General features: G+C 39.6%; 1 protein-coding gene across 4 annotated transcripts in view; it reads right to left on the reverse strand.

Moving 5' to 3' along the window:
- The window catches only part of LAMA4 (laminin subunit alpha 4), a 151158-nt gene that overhangs the window by 45736 nt on the left and 81203 nt on the right, over positions 1–24219 (reverse strand). For all 4 annotated transcript variants that reach the window (XM_044924414.2, XM_044924413.2, XM_025294727.3 and 1 more), the window contains 7 exons: positions 22301–22494; positions 17319–17435; positions 13674–13822; positions 9717–9858; positions 8925–9021; positions 1975–2091; positions 211–390 (listed from right to left, as the gene is read on the reverse strand). In XM_044924414.2, coding sequence (XP_044780349.2) covers positions 211–390; positions 1975–2091; positions 8925–9021; positions 9717–9858; positions 13674–13822; positions 17319–17435; positions 22301–22494 — 996 coding nt within the window. The remainder of the gene's footprint in view (positions 1–210; positions 391–1974; positions 2092–8924; positions 9022–9716; positions 9859–13673; positions 13823–17318; positions 17436–22300; positions 22495–24219) is intronic.

The raw sequence follows: 24219 nt of genomic DNA on the forward strand, positions 1-24219 counted from the left end.
ATTCTTGCCTGGACAGAGGAGCCTGGTGGGCTATAGTCCATGGGGTCGCAAAGAGTCAGATGTGACTGAGCGACTAAGCACACAAGCTAACTTCTACAACATTCTAATCTGAAACTCAAATGAAAAAAAACTGCTTCTTAACGAAAGATATGCAGGGTTTAATGACCAGTTCCTCAACTGGATGCAAGTTGTGAAGTTGCTAGGTGATACCTGCATCTCTGGCAGAGTCCACGGCAGTGTTGTAAGCAGAAGAGTCAAAACTTTGAAGATTCTGTGACCAGTTGGTTAGATTGCTAGCCATCGGGGCGGTTGCCTCCTGGACTTCCATTGTGGTCTTGTTAGCTTCCGCGGTGATCAGCTGGGACTGACCCAGGCGCTGCTGGGCATCACCTTCACACAGAGCACAAGGACATTTATTTTGCAAAGAAGTAGGGCCTTTGATGGGATCATGAATACTCATTTAATCACTGGGATGAAACAGACCTCAAATTCAGGCTTTTCAGTCAAACTGAGACCTTTACATGCATGTTAATCATGGTGTAAGTTAGGTGCATAAGAATACTGTAAACAGTATTGACAAATGAGACTGAAACACTCTAAAGTCTCAATAAAATCATGTAGTTCATTTAAAACATTTCCAAATTAGAGGTAATTTTTTTTAAAGAGTAATATTACTTCAGGTTAGAGACCTGGTGAGAAAACTATACAAAATGTGTGTGAGATACTAACTCATAAAATGTTTGCCTGAAATCCACTGTAAACATCACTTTCCTTCTGCCATAAAAATTATGCTCTAGTACAGACATAAATTGGTAAGGGAAGGTATTTTTGAATAAGAAAGGTAAGTTTCAAAAGAGATCTATAATGCAATTTTTAAGTTATATATTTAAAATAAAAACAAGTTTACAACAAAATGCTTGTTTCCTAGATAATGAAATTATAACAGATTTCTCTTGTTTTTTCTCTTTTGTTATCCATATTTTCTAATTTTTCTACGATGGGCATGCATTACTTCTGTAAATAAAAACAATTAAAAATCTCTCAGGTGAGGTTTAGCTTCTTCTTCTTCTTTTTTTTAACCAGAGAAACATTTGACTCAACCTCTCATGCTCTGAACTCGTGATGGTGTGGCTTTGAATCCTGCGTCATCGTCTTTGTGTTGCTGTACCTTTCAGAGCAAGCTCCCCAGACTTGACAAGCCTTGGGGTTCACATCAGCCTAAAAGCAATACTTTCCCACACGAGATGATGTTTGTAAAATGCAGCCCAGGGCTTAGCATGTAGTAGCTCTGATGATGCCAATGAGATGGACCCATCTGGCCAGGGCTTTGGTGTCCGGTGGTACTGCTGCCGGATTTGCTCCGTGTAGTGAAACACCACATCCAGCAGCAATGTGCTAACTATCACTATGCTGGGAAAGGCACATCTGCTTCCCATCACATCTTTCTGAGATACCCCCGTAGTTTCAGATTAGGCAACATGAGTGCTCTTGTTTCCCTCTCTGGCTAGGTGGTCTCTCTGCTTGCATTATAAGAAAGACATGCCATGTAACAGAGAGCAGCTGTTTATTGTTGGGGTCAGAGAAACCCAATAACCAAATTAGGGCTTATTTGTTAATGAAAAAGAATGTTCACAAGTAGGTTACCCAACAGTATAAACATCCTGATCTCATTCACACACACACACCCACACCCACACCCACACACACACAAGACTGGAGGAAAATGCTCTTAAATTTAATTGTCATCCCTAGGTGATGTAGCTACAGCTTTTATTATCTTTCAGGACTTTTGTGTATGTGTGTGTGTGTGTGTGTGTGTGTGTGTGTGAGATACATGAAGTTTCTTTTGTCATCAGAAAGCAATATTATTTATAAAAAGATTAATAAGCAGGGAATCACTTACTCTTTCCTCAGAGGTTTACCTTAATATTAGTGAACAAACAGATGAGCTTAAGTTTTGTTTGAGATCCTCACCTCTCTCTGTGGCTTGTAGTCTTTTAATGGCATCATTTAATCTATTTCTGAGAGCACTCTTCCTTGCTAGGGCTCCACCCACGCGCCTGCTGGTGTCCACCACTGCCTCATCACTGCCTGTGGAGAAGAAGCCAAAAGAAGTACAAGTAGGGCAAAGATTGGGGTGGGGTGGGGTGGTGAAATCTCTGTTTCAAAGAAAAAAATTCTGGTTTGTACCATGAAAATGAAGTGAAGTGAAAGTCATTGTCATGTCCGACTCTTTGCGACTCCATGCACTATATAGTCTATGGAATTCTCCAGGCTAGGATACTGGAGTGGGTTGCCTAACCCTTCTCCACCGGATCTTCCTGGCCCAGGAATCGAACTAGGGTCTCCTGCATTGCAGGGGGATTCTTTACCAACTGAGCTATCAGGGAAGCCCCTTGTACAATGGAGTCATCTGCAATATTCTGAATATGATATAAACATAGAACGCCAATTCTGGGAAGTGGCACTTCAGTAAGAGGTAAAGGACTGCAGAAAACCTGTAACACTGCTTGGGAGTGATATAGGATGTCATAAAGTAACTCATAAAGGTATAGAGATAATGGCTAATTTTTTGATTGAAAAATATAGTACTGCTGTGACTAATAACACCTAGATGCACAACTGACTAAGAGCAGACTGGTTAGATAAGAATAGTTCTTTTTTCTTACTTGTTTTAATAAAATTTTAATTGATACACAACACGCATCTAGAAAATGGTACACATGGCTTGATGAATTTTCCCAAACTGAACGCCAAATATAACCAATACCCAGGGCAACAAAAAGAGCATGGTTAGCCCTTTAAGGTTTCCTGGGACCTCCATGCTTACCCGAAGGTAGTCCTACCTCTGTTCCTTAGCTGTGTCTATTTTTAAGCTTTATTCAAAAGAAATGATAGAATATAATTTTTTTATACCTTTTGTATCACTGTCTTAATTTCTGTACAGTTAAAAGTCTTGAGTAGTTTAAATCTTCCAACTGTTTTTTTTATTCTTTAAGACCGTGCTGGCTATTCTTGCCTACCCTATCCACGCCCATTTCCAAAGAAATTCTAGAAACATCCCATATGTGTATATATAGTTCTGGTACTTTAATTCCAATTGAATCTACAGATATATTCTGGCAGAAACTCTTATTTTTACAAATTCAAATCTTCCACTTAATGTAAAGTGAAAGTGAAGTCACTCAGTCGTGTCTGACTCTTTGCGACCCCATGGACAGTAACCTACCAGACTCCGCGGTCCATGGGATTTTCCAGGCAAGAATACTGGAGTGGGCTGCCATTTCCTTCTCCAGGGGATCTTCCCAACCCAGGGATCAAACCCGGGTCTCCTGCACTGCAGACAGATGCTTTACCGTCTGAGCCACCAGGGAAGCCCACACTTAATGTAAGTTATTATATAAAAACTATATTTATTTATATATAAATAATACATTACACTCATAAATAAACAATTGCACTCCTTTCACATGCTAGCAAGGTAATGCTCAAAATCCTTCAAGCTAGGCTTCAACAGTACGTGAACCAAGAACTTCTATATGTACAAGCCAGATTTAGAAAAGACAGAGGAACCAGAGATCAAATTGCCAACATCCACTGGATCATAGAGAAAGCAAGAGAGTTCCAGAAAAACATCTACTTCTGCTTCATTGACTATGCTAAAGCCTCTGACTGTGTGGATCACAACAAACTGTGGAAAATTCTTCAAGAGATGGGAATACCAGACCACCTTACCTGCCACCTAACCTGTATGCAGGCCAAGAAGCAACAGTTAGAACCAGACAAGGAACAATGGACTGGTTCAAAATTGGAATAGGAGTACGTCATGCTGTATACTGTCATCCTGCCTATTTAACTTATATGCAGAGCACCTCAGGAGAAACGTTGGGCTGAATGAGGTACAAGCTGGAATCAAGATTGCTGGAAGAAATATTAATAACCTCAGATGTGCAGATGACACCATCCTTATGGCAGAAAGCCAAGAGGAACTAGAGAGCCACTTGATGAAGGCAAAAGAGGAGAGTGAAAAAGCTGGCTTAAAACTCAACAGTCAAAAAACTAAGATCATGGCATCCAGTCCCATCGCTTCATGGCAAATAGATGGGGAAACAGTGGAAACAGTGACAGACTATTTTCTTGGGCTTCAAAATCACTGTGGATGGTGACTGCAGCCATGAAATTAAAAGATGTTTGCTCCTTGGAAGAAAAGCTATGGCAAACCTAGACAATGTATTAAAAAAGAGAGGCAGTTTGCTGACAAAGGTCCGTATAGTCAAAGCAATGATTGTTCCGGTAGTCATTATGGATGTGAGAGTTGGACCATAAAGAAGGCTGAGTGCTGAAGAATTGATGCTTTCGAACTGTGATACTGGAGAAGACTCTTGAGAGTCCCTTGGATTGCAAGGAGCTCAAACCAGTCAATCCTAAGGGAAATCAACCCTGAATATTCTTTAGAAGGACAGATGCTGAAGTTGAAGTGCCAACACTCTCTGACCACCTGTTTCGAAGAGCTGACTCATTGGAAAAGACCCTGATGCTGGGAAAGATTGAAGGCAGAAGGAGAAGGAGATGACAGAGGACGAAATGGTTGTACGGCCTTACCGACTCAATGGACATGAGTTGGAGCAAACTCTGGGAGACGATGAACGACAGGGAAACATGGCCTGCTGCAGTCCATGGGGTTGCAAAGAGTCAGACATAACTGAGCAACTGAACAAAAACATATATAAATAATACAGTTTATAGAGTTTTTAATATAATAAAAACTTTCACTTAATGGAAGTTTTTATTATATAAAAATGTATATGTATTTATATATATTAAATATATATAAATATAATACAGTTTTTATTTATTCTTCCTTAGATCTAAATTCTCATTTTGATCTCTATTTATTTATTTCATCTTTTAATTTCTTCAGTAGTGTACCATAGTTTGATGTTTAAAGATCTTAGCATCTTTCATCAGATTTATTCCTAGGTATTTTGTTACGGCAAACAGTGTTATTTTAAAAGTTAATTTCTAATTGTTTTACCCAGAATTAAACTAGGTACTTACACAATGAATTGATAATGTGGGTCATCCTTGTCTTATTTCCAATCCTAATGGGGAAGCTTTCAATATTTCAGTATGAATATATGCTTGCTGAATATTATTTTATTATTCCTTGTTAGATTATGGAAGTTTCCTTCTATTCCTAGTTTGCTATGAGTTTTTTTAAAACATGAGTGGGTACTGAATTTTGCTAAATGATCTTCCTGTACATAGTGAGATAAGCATATGAGTGGTCTCCTATGTTTGGTAAATGTGGTGAATTGCTACTAATGTTTTAAATGTTAAAATATTGAAATTCTGTAATAAACCTAACTTGATCATGTATTACCAATTTCATGTATGCTAGATTTGATTGGCCAATTTTTTGATAGGATTTTCACATCTTTGTTCCTGAGAGAATTTGGCTTATATTTTTCTTTGTTAATAATGTTCTTAGGATTTGATGTCTAAATTTTGTTGACTTCATGGAAAAACAGAGGATTTCCAATTTTTATATTTTCTGGAAGAATTTATATACTAATGGAGTTATTTCTTCAAGTGTTTTGGAGAATTCACTAGTGGAGCCACCTGAGCCTTGAGATTTTCTTATGGGAGGGCTTAATTGCTGATTAGATTTATTATACATATGCACATACATACAATTCTCCAGATTACATACATCAGATTTTCCATTCATTCTAGCACCTGTTTTGATTATAAGTCTTTTCCTTGAAAAATTATTCTTGAAAATGTGCTTGTAGCATAGACCTTAATTGGGGCTATCTTGGCAAAAATCTAAACAAGTCACGATGTAAAATCTCGTCACCTAAACTGAAGGATCAACTTCCCAAGAATCGGTTCATGCTTTGTTTACTTCCAAAGCATCAGGAAATGTATGTTTCTTGACAGATAAGTAACTTCTTCACTTCCCATTCTTCTTTTCCTTCTCTCTAATGGGCTTACAGATATATACTCTCCCATGGTATACTGTCTCTTTTCAATTATACAGTATTGGTGTGCTTGGTTTTATTGTATAGTTATTTTTTCCCCATACATGTGTATAATGGGTGTATATAGGTGATGCTTAGTTGATTCTGTCAATGTACTTTGTACCAAGTACAACATAACTAAAGTACGAGCGCTTCTTCCTTGTTTCCTCTGGTTAGTGTCAATAACTCCCCAGATTTCAAGGAGGGTCTTAAACATCTTTTGGAATTGCTTTGTGCCTTCTCTCTGTTTAGTTTCAACTTTTTCATATTGTGATACAGCAGTCTTTTCACTCTTTCTTTTGGGTCTGTTACTGCAAAAAACACTGGCTGATACATTGAGGCTAAATATATTTAACTATATTTGGAGTCTGATAAAAATAGAAGAAAGAAAATCTATTTGGGGCTCGATGTTCAAAAGAAGAAATGCTTCATAAAATGTCTGTCCTATTTGGAACTTACTGTCTTACATAAACATTTTCCATTTTACAAATGAATTCAGTAGAAGATTTTTAAAAATAGTAGCTTCCTGAGTTTATTACAGATTGCTAACTATTTGACATAGATAATGAAGAAAAGGAAACCTGGTGAATAAAGATTACTGATCATTGGAACTCATTTGGAAATGAATTAACAGTAATCTGACATTACAATATAACTCAAGAGATGAATATGATTCAATTTGAAAATGTGAATTTATATTACAAACACTCATATTTTCTAAAGCGAAGCAAGTTCTGAGCCACACAATCCTAAGTCCCCATAGGTGTCTCTTTTGCAAATAAACATATGAAGGGATTTAACCAAACAAGATCATGAAATAGGTGGCCAGATCTGCAAAATATTCAGAGACCAAACCAGAGAGACTAATCTGTGCATAAAATATGCAACTTTGAAGAGACAGCATTATTAGAATAGAAAAACTGCTTTCACAAGGTTCAACAACTCAATAATGACAAGACAGAGAAAATACGTTGCAAATTATTAAGGAGACTAAAATACTTTGTCACTGCATCACAAAGACCCACATATTCTGGTCTTCACTACAAAAGCAATACACAGATATGACAATATTTATCCAAAAATATTTTACTATTGATATTCTAATTCTTTACTGTTAATATTCTAATTCTTTTCTAAAGAGCATGTGTAAGACTAGACTTGTATAATAAATTAATTAGAATGAAGAAACAGCATTTTTAATGTCTTTGTTCACCCAGAAAATAGTTGTTTTATGTAATTAAATAGTTAAAGAGTCTGCATATAAAAACAAATGCATTTATTTTCTTTGGAAAAAAAAGAGAATATGAACATTTAGACTTGGGATTAATTACTTTGATGAAATCACATGAAATCTTCAGTTTCAAACTTGGTCTTTATTTTTAGGTGGCAGAAGTTAGCTAGATAATGGATTTCTGACCTCATTAGTCAATGCTCGAATATCCTTAGGAATGAGCTCATTACCCCAGAGATAAGTAAGTTTTAGTAAAAATTTTCAGTTTGTTTTTAAGAGTAAATAACAAGATTCAAGATTTCTGCTGTAAGTGACCCATTCCCTAGTCTCGGCAATCTTTAAAAAAAACTGGTGTGGGAGGCTCATGGCTAAAATATTTACTTTTAATTCCACTAATGTTATTAACTATACCATTTGTATTTTGCTTGTTTCACAAGATTATTATTTCTTGTATTACCAAGTATATGACTGAGCTTTCAACGGAAATGATGACTAGACTTGAAGCAGTGGATCAAATGCATAGTTTGATATATGATCAATGATTGCAATAGTGTAACTCTAGAAGGCAATGGCAACCCACTCCAGTACTCTTGCCTGGAAAATCCCATGGGCAGAGGAGCCTGGTAGGCTGCAGTCCATGGGGCTGCTAAGAGTTGGACACGACGGGGCGACTTCACTTTCACTTTTCACTTTCACGCATTGGAGAAGGAAATGGCAACCCACTCCAGTGTTCTTGCCTGGAGAATCCCAGGGACGGGGGAGCCTTGTGGGTTTCTGTCTATGGGGTCGCACAGAGTCGGACACGACTGAAGCGATTTAGCAGTAGCAGCAGCAGCAACAAGATTCAAAGCTAACCAGAATCATTTCTCTTTTGTTTTTCCTTCCCTCTCCCAATGTTAGACCTGTTTGATTTAGCAGATGCAGGCCTCAGCCTTTGGAAGTGCTTCTTTCCATGTGGTCATTAGGGTTGTCCTAAATGCAGCAACTGGGTAGAATACAAACTACAAAAAAGTCCAAAAAAACCCAGAGGGCTCTGTGGTACCCTGTCCTCCTGACTCAGTGCTGACCCATCTCTTCATGGTAAACTTTGAATATTTACTTTTCTTTCTTTATTTGGCAGCACCAGGTCTTCGTTGCAGCATTCGGGATCTTTTAGTTGTGGCATGTGGGATCTAGTTCCCAGACCAGGGATCAAACCCACCTCCCTTCCCCCAGCACTGGGGGCATAGTCTTAGCCACTGGACCACCAGAGAAGACCTTCATGGTAAAGTTTTAAAGGGCTTCTGAATTCTTCAAGCAAGGTTACATTATGTGTGATATAATTTTAGGATGAAGTGTATTTTATGGTAATAACTCCCTGAAAATTGGTATTTATAGCAAGTTTCTACTAATTAGTCTTTTTGATTAGCAAGAATATCCACTATATGTTTCCATGTAATTTTACTACATGGACATTTTTTAAAACCACAATTTATTTTAAAATATCTAACAGCCGCTTTTTAAATACCTTGACTATGAGCAGGAACTATTAAGGCAATATTCAAATGAAACATAATTTCTTCTTTCTATTTCTAGAATTTTGAAACCTCTGTTTTACATGTAGAAACACTGTCTGAAAGGAAGGAAGCAGCTACAAATCAGAAGGCAGACAGGAAAGTGAAGATATTTACTAGAATCTGCCCTTGCTTGCAGCTCTCTGGCTTGATTGAGGAGGTTCTCGCTCTCATCTTTATGGTAAATGATCTGTGTATCAATCCCACTCACAGCCTACAAAGGAATCGGAGAGAGAAAGTAGGAATGACAGCAAAAGAAATCAAGTTTTCATCGTTCTAGGATTTAAATGGTTTACACTTTATCTGCTAAACAGCAAACAAAATTCATACAGCTTCATTTTCATAGTTCGAAATTAAGGTCAAATGTAAACATGAAAAAATAATATCTTTGATATTTACAAGATAAATGGTTTTTGAAGAAAATTCAGTGAACTCAGAACAGTGCCTGGCCAAGGCCCCACCAAAGAAAGTGCTTGTCATGAAGAAGCTGTTAAATAAACAATGTTTTTGAGTTGAGGAAATCTGAATACATGCATAAAGTATCTTCTCTAGTGGCGTGCTGCAGTCCACAGCCTCACAGAGTCGAACACGACTAAGCAACTGAACAACAACAATCTTCTGTATCAGCAGGAACTAGTCTTCAATATTTTCTATTCAGGGACTTTGGTTTAAAAAAGCTTATGTTAAAGGAACTGGCATTCACTGACTGGAGTATGACACATCTTGAAGAACCTGTACTACTGAAGCATTCATAACATAAATAAAATGGTCTTTTCTCAGTTCTGCTGCTCTTTCTGCCATTTGAATGACATTGGAAACTCAAGAGATGACATTAGGAGACAAAGTCATAAGCCAGGAAAAGGCAACATATTGATATAAAAATGAATGTTAAAATGAGGCAATACTCACATCATAAATTCGATCAGTGATATTCAAAGCCTGTTCTGCTGTTTCATTGGCTTCACTAACATAATTGGCAATATTCTCATAGACATTTGAAGCATCCAAAGCCTTCTGTACCAGTCCATTCATATCTGAACTGTGCAAATTCCTGTTAATGAACAAATCTGGCATTATTGCCTCTTTTTACCTCCTTGGGAAATAGGGCCATTTTTAGAGTCTGATTAGAATACTTCCAGGACTATAGGCACTTCCTTTTTATTTTTTTAAAGTTACCTGGCTGGGCAGTGCTCACCCACACGCCCCCTCCTCACCCCTCCACTACCCCCTCTCCCACCTCGTGGCCTTTCCTAGGGGCACATCGTCTTCCCATTCCTCTGCTTTTAGTTCTTTCAAGACTTCACCTTGTTTTGGCTCCTTGGCAACTGCCTGCCTGGCAGCGGCCTCAGGGAAAGGAAATGCTGATTTTAAAACAGCATCTGTACCTCTTCAAGCAAGAGCTTGTTTATGTGGTGGCGTCAGGCAGAGGAATGAACCCACATTCATCCCCACCTACTGCTTACCCGATTCAGCACTGTTATTCCCTTCCTGTCAAAGAAAGTAAGGCTCTCAGAAAGGGTGCATAACCTCAGCATGGTGTTATTAATAAATATTAGCTGGTTTCACTCTATTTATTCAATCTTATTTCTTTCTTTTATATAACAGGTCACATATTTCTTGAAGAAGGGTTATAATATGTATTGAGCATCACATGCAGATACAGGGTCAGCCCCATTCCATATACTATATCTCTACATCTTCCCACACCTGTGACGTTGACATTGTTATTCCTTTCCCATAAAAGTTGCTGAGGCTCTGCGGAAGGGTGCACAACTTGCCCAAGGCAAACATGGTTAAGGTCTGTCTCATTGCTGAGGCCTAGCTGCTCCCCTTAAGTGCACAGCCCCACCTCACAGTCACCCTGATCCTTACACCACTTTCTCTGCCTTTGTCTCCTCTGACTCCTGTAAGGTTCCGCTAATATTTACTGGTACCCATCATGCACTGGGGGGCTTCAGCTGGTAAAGAATCTGCCTACAATGCAGGAGACCCTGGTTCAATTCCTGGGTCAGGAAGTTCCCTTGGAGAAGGGATAGGCTACCCACTCCAGTATTCCTGGGCTTCCCTGGTGGCTCAGATGGTAAAGAATCTACCTGCAAAGAAGGAGACCTGGGCTCGATTCTTGGGTTGGGAAGATCTCCTGGAGGAGGACTTGGCAACCCACTGCAGTATTCTTGCCTGGAGAATCCTCATGGACAGAGGAGCCTGGAGGGCTACAGTCCATGGGGTCACAAGAGTAGGACAGGACTGAGCGACTAAGCACAGCACAGCACATCATGCACTACACACCTCCATGCAGAGGCTGATAACAATATGCGCCTCAAAGGATTGAAGTGAGGTCCAACAGGGATAAAATATGTTTAGTGCTTGGTACCGTGCCTGGCATCTAGCGAATCTCAGGGCTTATTATTACACTTAAACTATTTCCTAAATGGAAATTTCAAACTGTATGGGTATCCACATAGTAATTCATATTACTGACAAACTCTTCTTCTTCCTCTATACTATGAACTCCACCCTCACTTCTGCAGCCCATCCTAAACCCTCTGTCTTAAGTTTATTCAGTCTTAAACCCACCAGTTCCATCCTTTCCCCCCGAACTCTGGATACTGATGACTAGTATCATTTTATTCATCAGTAACTTCTCAGAAGAGTCACTGTGATGTGATCTACATGACACTACAGATTCTATACTGGCTCCTCTCTTCGCACCACCTGGACCTACTGAGCTCAGCTAATCATTTCTCAGCCTCCTTCATGCAGTTTCAGTCTCTGCGCACTGGCTTAGGCTCAGAGAGACGTCCTCTGTATTTCCTTGGCAACTCTATTCTCTTTTGTCCAAGTTCACCATCACTCTGGCTCCTCTACAATAGGGCTGATATCTATTAGGCACACTAAGGGCCCACAAAGATGCTTTCATGTTAATTTTTTTTTTTTTAATCAGAAGAAGAAAAGCGAGGATAACTAATTCTTACATTAGCTTTTATATCAAGGTAGTTATGACATATAATTAAATTTTTTTTTACAGCCCATGAAAATTATAATGCAGCCCTGCTCTGCAAAGGTAATTCTGATCCAAATGTTTGCTACTTATCTCCCTATAACTCCCTGTTCAGAAATGGAAAAGAGAGTAAAATCTGAGAAGGTTTTAAAAGAAATGGATAAAAGGTATAAAATGTTACCAATATTTTAAATACTTAAAAATTGTGCTGGCTAGAGTTGGTGAGCAGATATACCTAAGAATTTGAAACAAAAAGCCTTTATTTCTTTGTTTTCATTACTAGGCACAAAAAGGGTACTATATTGATATGCAAAATAAAAAACGTTCTTTTGAAATGGAAGCTTCTTGATGAATTATATGTATTTCTATTTGAGATAAAATATGCAAATCTACTGGGTATACCAGATAGATGTCGAAGAATATTCACATTTTGAAGGGAAGACATCTATAAATTTGGATGTTTTCCTGAATATATGTAGAAATATGCTAAACATAAAAAGGAGACTTAAGGTGATTGATATTTCTGATTATGTTTCATGTACAGCGTGGGGTTACTTCCTTAGAAGTTCTAGCTAGAACTCTGCTGCTGGGTGACATTTAGAGGTTTGTGTTGGTATCCCATTCAATGAGCTGTTAGAGGCTCAGTGGTGTCTGACTCTTTGTAACCCCATGAACTATAGCCTGCCAGGCTTCTCTGTCCATGGAATTTCCCAGGCAAGAATACTGGATTGGGTTGCCTGTCCCTTCTTCAGGGGTTCTTCCCAACCCAGGGATTGAATCCAGGTCTCCTGCATTGCTGGCAGATTCTTTACCATTTGAGCCACCGGGGAACTCCCAAACAGCTGCAGTTACTAAATGACAAAAGAACGACGAAGACAGCCATAAAATTAATTTCAAAAACAATAACCTACCAATACAGTTATTACCAAAGCTAGAATTTTCTCCAAGTTCCATTTGACTGGCTTGATAAAAAACCCATTTCCTGGGAACATGACACTGAGCTGTATACAACACTATCTCACACACCAAGATTTTACCCATGATCTATCCATCCCCACTCCAAACCTGCCCTCTCTTCTTGGGAGACTTGGAAGGATATTTGAAAATTTTGGCAATCAGAAAAAAAGCTGATTTAGTTTTGAACAGAAGTGAACACTGGTTCTTATTTAATTCATGACCTTTACCAATCCTTGTTTCTAATCGCCAGATTTGCAATCTTTCTTTTCAATGATCTCATTATTTACCTATTTTTTTCAGGATCATGAATTAAACTCCAATCTTTTAGTACATTTAAATTAACATTAAATGAGTGCTTATGACTCTCTTCTAGATACTTTGAGGAAAACCATCAACCAACGCTCTCTTAACAGGTGTTGAAATAAAATAGTTCTGGCTAGGCACTGTGGAGCAGCTAGAGGATTTGACGCAAGTCCCTTATATTGTTGACTTCCTACCAGCTTTACTTAAGACATCTGGGTATGAAAAGCTCATGCTGTCTCTGAAACGACGGCAGAATTAGACCTTGCAGAGGGATCTGATTTACCTGATAATATTTTGTGGAGCAGTTATATCCCTAACTAAAACGTGTTAGGTTATCCTATTAATTGTGGAACAGAGCTAACTCGCTACAACACAGATCTCTAATCTGACAGATTTTTTAAAACTGAAAAACTGTCTCCCCAGAGCAATTTCAGTAAACAACTGGTTCTCAAACTGGCCAACCAACAAACAGACAAACAAACACAGAAACCCAACCCTAAAAACAAACTATTAACACTGTATCCCAGCAACCCTGTCATGTGAAAGTGAACAAAAATAAGTTACTCAGTCTGGAGATACCTGCATTCTTACAACCAGGGTATTACCTGCTCAACTCATCAGCCTCTTGCTGAAGGTTCCGTGCATGGTCAACAGCTTCCTGAACTAAATCATGACTGAGGTTGCTCAGGTTGGATAGTTTTCTTTGAAGTTCACTTTTGGCTCCATCTATTTCGGCATAAATCCCTGATGCATTCTAAAGAAAATATTGAAAAAAACTGAATTTAGAGGGACTTAAAATATTTTTCCTAGGGAGCACCAAAGATAATCTCTATTCCTCCTTACTGTGAAGTTCAGTAAGCTTCAGGCCAGATCCACAAGAGTCTAAAAGGCTATGTGTGCATGTTTAGTCGATTTAATTGTGTCCAACTCTTTGTGACCCTATGGACTGTAGTCCACGAGGCTCCTCTGTGCATGGGATTCTCCAGGCAAGAATACTGGAGTGGGTTGCCATGCCCTCCTCCAGGGGGTCTTCCTCACCCAAGGATCAAACCTGCATCACGTGCACTGCAGGTGGATTCTTCACAGCTGAGCCACCAGGAAGTCTAAAAGACTATATGCATAGATATTTACCTATTTGCATCTTCAACGCCTCTACTGATTCAGACATGCTCTGCCATCTCTCGTCTAAAAAGAAAACTAAATAGAAATGCTCCACTGTCCTCACTTCTCCCTAATTTTAATCCTTTCATAGCAAAATAGAACACCTCTGCAAATAAAGTGTTTATACATGCTATCCCTATTTCATCCTTTTAAAATTCACACTTTTGACTTATTCCAGTCTGGTTTTTACCTCACTGCTCCACCAACAAAGAAATTTACTTAATGATTTCTGAGCTACTAAGTCTCATGGTTATCATTCAGTTCTCATCTTATTTGACCTCTCACCTGCACTTCCTGTGCTGACTACTCTCACTGACTCTCACCTTGACATGTGACCTCTCTTAATTTTCAGTTCAACTGTGGACCTATGATCTTGGCTAAAGATCACACATAGGATGCTACTATAAACCTATTACTTCCAGCCTTGGCTGGGCCCTCAACACTGAAAAGAAATTTGCTCTCCTGGTCATTCAACATAGTGATTCTAAACACTGTCACTGTTCCAAAGCCAATATGAATTCCTCCCCTCACCTCTATTTGATTCTCAGCAGGTCACTTAATTTTCTTTTTTATCTAGAAGACATAAGCCAACTGTTAGTGAGGAGCATTTTTTTCAAGCTCCTGATGTGACGTTCCATCTCTATGAAGGGAGCTCAGTTAGTGACCTTTGCACCTTTTCCTTACTTTGCTCTGAGAGGAGAAGTGGTTTATTTAATTGGTAAATTCAGGGGTATAACTATATAGATTCTGCTCAACTCCAGACTACTGCCTCCGGGGAGCAAGCTGCCAGCAGAAAGCTGAGTTTTCCTGTGCTCCTCCATACAGTGCAAGCTGCCCAGGGCATCACCACGAACCTTGCGGTGTTGGCAATGACAGTGGGCAGACCTGCTAATGCTGGTACTGAGTATCAGCCATCCCACTTGGCTAAGAGATCTTTTAAAAAGCCACACCTCAATTTAACTGAAATAAAGGTGATATTCTTGATCTTCATATTTACTATTTTTCAACTTTTTTAGAACTTAGGTCCTGAAGGTGGGTAGCATTTACTGATAGCTCTCCTCAGAGACTCTAATACTGATGACAACCAGTAATTTCTCCAAATGGGTTGAGTACAGTAGACAGTGGGGGGCTGGAAGGAGGAAATGGCAACTATATAGAACTCTTGCCATGTTTTGTTGTGAAGCAGAGTAATGGTGCAGAGATCAGAGAGGGTGTGAAAGTTTTTTTTTTTTTTTAATTTTAAAAGATATCAGATACTAGATGTTTCTACGTTTCTATGTTGGCAGTAGTGATTCAGTAGAGTAAGAACTGGGCAAAACAGAAGACAGAGGCCACAAGTTGATGGACTGAAACCCAGCAACCCTACTGTTGAGCAGAGGAAGCGTGGGATTCAGAACACAGGTGGGGGGCTGAACTCTGACAGGAGAAGGGACACTTCACTAATTAGAACAGAAAGGAAGGGAGAAGCAGGATACACATGCAAGCAGACTGGTAGATTTGGGGAGCGAAAATGAAGGGAGTTCTCTTCTCATTGTTCCTATTTTTAATGAAGCATGAAGCAAGTTCACCAGCCAGACTGATAGACGGGAGGTGGGTTTCCCACCAGTCATACTGGCTTCTCTGGTGTGGCCATGATGCTGAGGGTACTTGGGTTTACTGGGTTATGAGATTAGAATTCTCAGGTGAGTATAACAGAGAAAGAAGTATGTATGGAAGTAAAGGGTGTTTGCAAAGAATGATTATACTGATAATTTGAGCTGCTCGTGCTGCAGTTCACAGGGTCACAAAGAGACAGACACAATTGAGCAACTGAACTGAAGGAAGGAAGACTATGAAAGGAGTAGTGCGAATGAGATGGAGGAGGTTTTGGAGTGGCTAGAGAGTTTCTGGGGTGTACACTCTACAGTAAGGGCAATAACAGATGGTGCTTAGGCTGCTCAGTTGTGTCTGACTCTTTGCAACCCCATGAACTGCAGTCTGCCAGGCTCCCCTGTCTATGGAATTTTCCAGGCAAGAATAGTGGAATGGGTTGCCATTTCCTTCTCCAAGCTTAGGGAGGGAGGTGTTTGATACTGGGATTTGGGAGAGGTACTCTTATTGATGATAAGACCTGGGTCTGGTCATACAAGGGATTACAGAGGTGGATGCGGAGGAAGAGCTTGTCGGACAGGAGAAGTTGAAGGAACCAGAGGTCTGAGAGCTGGTAGACTCATTCATGTGGGTTTTGATATCACTGAGGAACCAGATGGGAATAGGGATAGAAAGGAAGCTAGAACTGTCAAAGAATAGGATGGATCAGATGACTTTAAGATAATATCCTTTTAAAGGTAATAAAAATGAGCCAAGAGTACTTCAGTGATAGTTTGGTTCACTGCATTTATTGTAAAATTTCTACTTTAAAAAAATGTGGCTTTCATTGATTTTGAATCCCAGCTTTATTAAACATACAACTTATGCGTAAAGAGTGAGTAGGACGCATCTACATTTGCACTTTCAACAGAACTTTCTGTGACTGGCTGTGCTGCCTAAAATGGCAGCCACCAACCACATGTGGTGCTACTGAGCACATGAAACGTGGCTAATGTGACTGAGGAATTTTTTTAAAAGTATTTACTTTTGGCTTCCTTGCTGCAAGAGGGATTTCTCCAATTGCAAGGCGAGCACTTCTCCCGGTGGTGGCTTCTTCGGTTGCAGAGCACAGGTTCTAGGGTGAGCAGGCTTGCAGCAGTAGATGCGGCATGAAGGCTCAGAGCAATCGTGGCGCGTGGGCTAAGTTGCTCTGCGGCACGTGGAATCTTCCCAGATTAGGGGTTGAACCTCTGTCCTCTGCATTAGCAGGTGGATTCTTAATCACTGGACCACCAGGGAAGTCCTAAATTTTATTTCGTTTTGAGTAATTTAAAATTTAAGTAGCCATATGTGGCTAGTGGCAACTGAACAATGAAAGAAACTGAAAAATGCAGTCACCGATCTTAGTTTAACAATGCCACCTAACTTGATAGAATGGAGTCGATTGCTCCTCTGTGACACTGAGCTAATGTTCTAACCTACTATGAATACTAACCTGAAAAAGTCACATGTGTCCTTACCTTTATTACGCTATCAAGTTCTGACAGGGTCAGTCGTGGCATCATCAGTGAGTCGGAAGACGTCCTCAGAGACGCGTTCACCCCTTCCGTCTGTTCCCTTACTCTCTCATGCTGTTTCTGCAGGAGGAAAAGCAAGGGAGAGAGAAAGAGAAGGTCACTTTAGATAAGGAAGGCATTAGGGAGAGTGCCGTCAGCCTGCTGTCACTGCACTCAGACAGATCCTATCTCAGACCCACCACTGAATCGCTGTGCCACGCTGGGGAATTCCACCCAGCCCAGGCTCAGCTTTCTCATTTATAAAATGGAGACAATGAAAGTAAGCTCCTCAGGAGCCTTGAAGAACTTAGTTATGATTATTACTTACAGTACCACCACATCAAAGAGAACTGACACTCCAAAGAGGGCCCCTGCTTCTTTCTCCATAAATGTGAAGTGGGGCCAAGGCTACGGGACTGAACACAGGCTCCGTATCTGCAGTCACTGAAAAGTGACCTAATTCCAGAAAGCATTTATCATGTGCTAACTTTGGGCCAGGCACAAATAGCTCATCTGGACAGGAATAAAATATATACAAAAGAATCTTAAAGTCCTTTCAGAAATTTAAAGTGACCCTAATATCAAAGCATAAAATTCTGATCTCGCTTCTTCCTACTCTTTATGTTAGATGCTCAGGTGTTTTGAAGAGGTAAATTGCCCAAGTGTGGATATAGTTTGTCCCTCTTTTAAAAAAAATATTTAAAATTTTTATTTATTTTTGGCAGTGCTAGGTCTTCGTTGCTGCACGGGCTTTTCTCTAGTTGCAGCAAGCCGGGTCAACTCTCTAGTTGTGGCGCACGGGCTTCTCATGGAGGGGTCTTCTCTTGTGGAGCGCACGGGCTTCAGTGGTTGTGGCACATGGGCTCAGTAGTTGCAGCTTGTGGGCTCTAGAGCACAGGCTCAGTAGCTGTAGCACACAGGCTTAGCTGCTCTGCAGCATGTGGGATCTTCCCGGACCAGGGATAGAACCCGTGTCTCTTGCATTGGCAGATTCTCTACCACTGAGCTACCAGGGGAGTTCTTTCTTCCTTTTTTTCCTTTTCAAAATTTTTAAAATTGAAGTATAGTTGGTTTACAATGCTGTGCTACCTCTGCTGTACAGCAAAGTGACTCAGTTACACACACATATGCATTGCTTTTTAATGTTCTTTTTCCATTATGTTTTATCACAGGATATTGAATATAGTTCCCCTCACTATACATTAGAACTTGTTGTCTATCCATTCTAAACATAATAGTTTGTAGCTACCAACCCCAAACTCTCAGTTCATCCCTCTCCCTTGCCACACACCTCCTTGGCAACCAGAAGTCTCTTCTCCCTGTCTACAAGTTTGTTGCTGTTTTGGAGATAGGTTCATTTGGGCCATATTTCGATTCCACATGTAAGTGATATCAGATGGGATTTGTCTTTCTCTTTCTGACTTACTTCACTTGGTATGATAATTTCTAGTTGCATTCATGTTGCTGCAAATGGCATTATTTGGTTCTTTTTTTATGGCTGCTACTGCTACTGCTAAGTCACTTCAATCGTGTCCGACTCTGTGTGACCCCATAGACGGCAGCCCACCAGGCTCCCCCTCCCTGGGATTCTCCAGGTAAGAACAGTGGAGTGGGTTGCCATTTCTTTCTCCAATGCATGAAAGTGAAAAGTGAAAGTGAATTCGCTTAGTCATATCCGACTCTTAGCGACCCCATGGACTGCAGCCTACCAGGCTCCTCCATCCATGGGATTTTCCAGGCAAGAGTACTGGAGTGCGGTGCCATTGCCTTCTCCGTTTTATGGCTGAGTAGTATTCTATTGCAGAAAGAAACAGCAACCCACTCCAGTAATTTTGCCTGGAAAATTCCATGAATAGAGGAGCCTGGTAGGCTACAGTCCATGGTGTCACAGAGTCAGACACTACTGAGCACACACACAGTACTCCACTGTATGTATATACCACATCTTCTTCATCCGTTCATCTGTCAATGACATTTTGTTTTTTTTCCATGTTTTTCCTACTGTGAATAGTGTTGCTACAAATACTGGGGTGCACGCATCTTTTTGAATTGTGATTTTCTCCAGGTATATGCCAAGGAGTGGGATTGCTGAGTCATATAGTAGTTCTACTGCTAGTTTTTTAAGGCATCTTCATATTGCTTTCCATAGTGGCTGCACTAATTTTTATTTCCACCAACACTGTGGGAGGGTTCCCTTTTCTCCACACCCTCTCCAGCATTTGTTATTTGTAAACTTTTAAATAATGTCCATTCTGACCAGTGTGAACTGACAGCTCATCGCAGTTTTTATTTGCATTTCTCTACTAATTAGTGGTGTAGAGTATCTTTTTCATGTGCCTCTTGGCCTTCTGTATTTCTTCTTTGGAGAAATTTCCATTTTTCCATGGGGCTGTTCCAAGTGTGGATATATTTTCTGATGATCACTTTCATTTACACTTGCCACTCTGGAGTTTCACAGTCAGGGATGCTGTGATTCTGAAGAGACACTGTGGCACTTCAGAGATTGAAAGGAACACAGAGTGAAACTTTAGGAGGGGAAAAAGTAAAAGCCTCATTTTGTAATCTGAGTTAAAAAGTGAGCTGAAGTTACTTTAGAAATGGTAATTTAAATTGGAATTGAAATTTTTGTTATGGTACGATATCACAGAAATCATTACAAAAGCCTACACTTGAATGACATATTTTAAAACTTTTAAAGTTCATTTTAATGTCCTGTCTCACTCCCTGGACTCTCTTTTCTAATTTAGTGGAAAAGAAGAATGAAACCCATTTTCTCCACATACCTTGCTACAGGGGAAGACATAGGTCTAGAGACAGAAAAGCATCTCATTGGAACATCCTCTTAAAGTAAGAACTTAAAAAAAAATCAATATCCCTTCAAAATCCATCAAGCTTAATACAGTATGACTATCTGGGGTTAACCATTCTTGTCTTCACAAGGACAGGTAGTTATATAGCTCTGTACAAAAGCAATATTTTAAAGTATGTAAGGAAGAAGGGTGAAAAAGATTGGTATTATCTAGATCTCTCAGAGCAGTTTTCCCGTTACAGAATCTGGGATATGATCTCTTCTGGAAGCTCGTCTATCTGAGCTGCCTTATAGGAACACAGCTAACACCCGGAAGTAACAACCAAGCTTCAAAACCATGTGCAAACAGCACTGCCTGGTGAGCTCATCGGTAGTAGCTGGAAATGAGGTGCTTCAAGTTAAAGGGTTTCTGTCACTCGCCAGATATAGAATTAGACAGAAATGAATAAAATTAGCTTTGAAACAAAGATATTCTCACAGAGAGATGGACAATTTGAACAGAAGAAAATTTAGAAGCTAATAATTAGTGAAAAATGACATAATTAGCATTTTTCAGCATGCTTCAGTATCCACTTCACATATGGAAAAAATAAAAGTCTCCTCATACTTAAAAAAGAGACAGAGAAAGTCTTAGGAAGGTGGAACTTTGGTTATCAGAGTCCCTAAATAGACAGAATCTCATATTCATCTGATATAGATTTTTATTATTCGGTTATCCTTTCACATTGGGAGTAGGAAGACAAAATAAATAATGTAATCACTAGTTGTGTGGCTATTATTTGCACACATCAAAATGATCAAACTTTGTGGTTATTTTTGGTTTTGTATAAGGATTGAAATTTTGGCGTGTTTTTTTTTTTTTAAGCCATACTGTAGTTCTTACAGTGAAATGTGATAGTAAAACACTTATGGTGAGTGGGGGAGACATCTACTAGCAGATGATCACAATACAGAAGCAAGAATGGAGGGGAGTGGAGGAGGCTATTTTAGTTGAGAAATAACAAAGGCCCACACTGAAGAAGTCGTAGAGGAAGGGAAAAGATGGAAGATAGTTAAAACTACTCCAAAGGTAAAGTGGGCCAGATCCTGTGGTTGATGAGACGTGAGGGTGGGAAAAATTCAAGGATAAGGATGAGTCCCAATAACTTTCTTAAATTCTGCTTAAAGAATTTATTTTGTGTTACACTCATAATTTTGTTGTGCCAGATAATCATGTTTTTGTTTTTAAACAAAAATGCTATCCTGACCATTATTATACTAAAAAATATTGGCTAAGATATGGCTCCAGTGGTGCAAAATGGCAACAATAAGTACAATTCACTTTTATTCAGGAAATTTGATGATGACTTACTGAAAGGTAGCGATGACTGAAAATCAGTATGGAGAACCTGATTTAAGTTGGGTTTGCTGATAACACAATTAAAGTAATGAGTTTGCTCATAGCTGCTTCCTATTTCTGACACTGCTTTTAGAGGCACATGTCTTCCTATCAGAAAATGACCATTCACAGTGATGGTGTGAGCGCATGTATTGCTCAGGATAGAAGTGTGAGCACCACCAGTTCTAAATCTGGAGGTGTGGGCATGCACAAATCCTGGCCCTGTAAGGTGACCGCTTTGGCAAGCTCTGGCCAAGCCTGGGAAATTTTTTTCACCTCTTTGTAAGACCTTAGCTTGAATTAGACTCCCTATCTCTGCAGCTGCTGATGAGTCAGGCTGTGAGATTTGCTAATCAGGCCCTTCCAAAATCACACATATCCTTACAGGAAACACGGTTCTGGGTTGCTTTGAGATTTTTAGTACTCTCGGTATAAAAGAAGTTATACACAGGAATTATGCCTTGTTTTCTCAGTTGCAAACAAGAGAAATACATCCAACACAGGCGGACAGAAGCACGAAGAACAACTGCATTCTTCTTAACGCACAAACTAAACGACTGCAACAGTTTCAACTTGATTTTAGTTGTACACACTTATATCAGCAAATGACAGTGGCAAAAAATGTGCAGATAATTTTAAAAACAAAGATTTAAATGTACCAATATTTTGAAAACTGTTTACCAACTGTCTCTTCTTAGGATAACGCCGTGTTGTATTAATATATGCCCCCAATGCATTTACATCTAGTGTCCACCGTACCTCGTGGTCCCGCTGCCTGGCTGCTGTGGCTCTGTTCATGTCTTCAGCATCCCTGACATGGTTAAGGGCCTGGTCGAGTGATTCCCGGAGGTCTGACAGCTTGGCGTTATAGTCGTCCAGCTGCTCCAGGACCACAGGAAACAGAGAGCGAGTGTCATTGTACTGCCTCTGCCAGCTCTCAGCCTGGCTTAGCACTGGGGAGAAAGGCACACAGAAACTCAGTCTGGGCTCCTCCCTTCTCCTCCCATCCCAGCCCACAGAAGCAAAGATGCAAATTTGGCAGGTGACGTCTTTAGCAATAGACATTAAAGCTGTTGGTCACAAAAATGGCCCCATTATTTGAAGTTTTAAATACTATTTTGTAGGGTTTGGACCATCCTAGACCACCATCAGCTAAAAAGGGAGTTGATTAGTTTTCCTGTCAAGATGATGCTTTATGTGGAAATGATGTCATTCAACTAGGTTTATTATTACACAGATTATTAATAGCTTTACCATACAAACAAAACTTGGATATACTACAGTTTTACTATTAGAGATATCTCCAATTATTTTGTCTATTATTGGCAAATGTACAACCATTCATCTTCTGTATTCTCTCCAGGCAGCTATTTTTAGTTAGCTCCTTTATTTAGGTCAAACTTAATCATTATTCTGGAATCAGTATTCCAGAATTATTATTCTGAAAGATTAAATGGCAATGAAATATTCTTAAACTTTGCCTATGTCTTAATTCTCTAATCAAAGTTACATGCATTGCTTCTGTACCTTGATTCTATTTTTTCTCCAGGGACTATCAGTCTGTCTTATTGAGGTTTTGTATTTACTTTCATCATCATGAACAGAAGATACAAGTTCACGGTTGAGTAGAGAAAGTGGCTGAAAAAATGCCTTTACTCGGTGGAAGGCTGCTAAGTGGGAGATGTATTTGGTTCCACTTCCCCAGAGTAGTCTTGTTAAATCCCCAAACAGGCAAAGCATCTGGCTGTGACATGAGAGCTCCAGCCTTCCTGACTGCTGGCCTCATCTGGACTCAGAAACAGGCCTGAGATTCTGCCTTATTTCTTACTGTTTCTAAGACCTTGTAAGTCTGCTATCACAATATACCTTTATGCCAAAATTACTCCTCTATTAAAATATTCACAACAAGTTTTAACAGAAGTTGACAGTGACAATTGTAGGAAAATGATCTAATGTAGGTGTTCTTAACCCTTTCTGTATCATGGGCCCCTTTACAACCTGGCAAAGCCTTCATTCAGATCCCTTCTTATATGTTTTTAAATGTACAAGATAAAATATGTAGCACTAAAAAGATATATAAAAATTGGTAATATAATAATACATGTGCTTCCTTATCAGTGTGTTAACTAATAAGATTTAGGGGTGAAACCAGTAACTACTAAAATTCTTGAATTATTGATGAATTTAGCATTGTGAAATAACAGTGACAACTGAAATATGATACACAAACCTGTAGCCTCTTTTTGTTGACTGTGTAGATTAAAATGGACACAATTTTTTTATAACTCTTCTATCAAGAGTCAAGTCTTTTTCCTCACCCTTGAATCTGGGCTGGTTTTGACCAACAGAGGGCTTCCCTCATACCTCAGTTGGTAAAGAATCCATCTGCAAAGCAGGAGAGCCCGGTTTGATTCCTGGGTTGGGAAGATCCCCTGGAGAAGGGATAGGCTACCCACTCCAGTATTCTTGGGCTTCCCTTGTGGCTTAGTTGGTAAAGAATTCGCCTGCAATGTGGGAGATCTGGGTTTGATCCCCAGGTTGGGAAGATCCCCTGGAAAAGGGATAGGCTACCCACTCCAGTATTCTGGTGTGGAGAATTTCATGGACTGTATAGTCCATGGACTTGCAAAGAGTTGGACATGACTGATCAACTTTCACTTTCACTTTGACCAATGGAA

The sequence above is a fragment of the Bubalus bubalis genome, chromosome 10, assembly GCF_019923935.1.
Source record: "Bubalus bubalis isolate 160015118507 breed Murrah chromosome 10, NDDB_SH_1, whole genome shotgun sequence".
In the NCBI taxonomy this organism is placed as follows: Eukaryota; Metazoa; Chordata; class Mammalia; order Artiodactyla; family Bovidae; genus Bubalus; species Bubalus bubalis.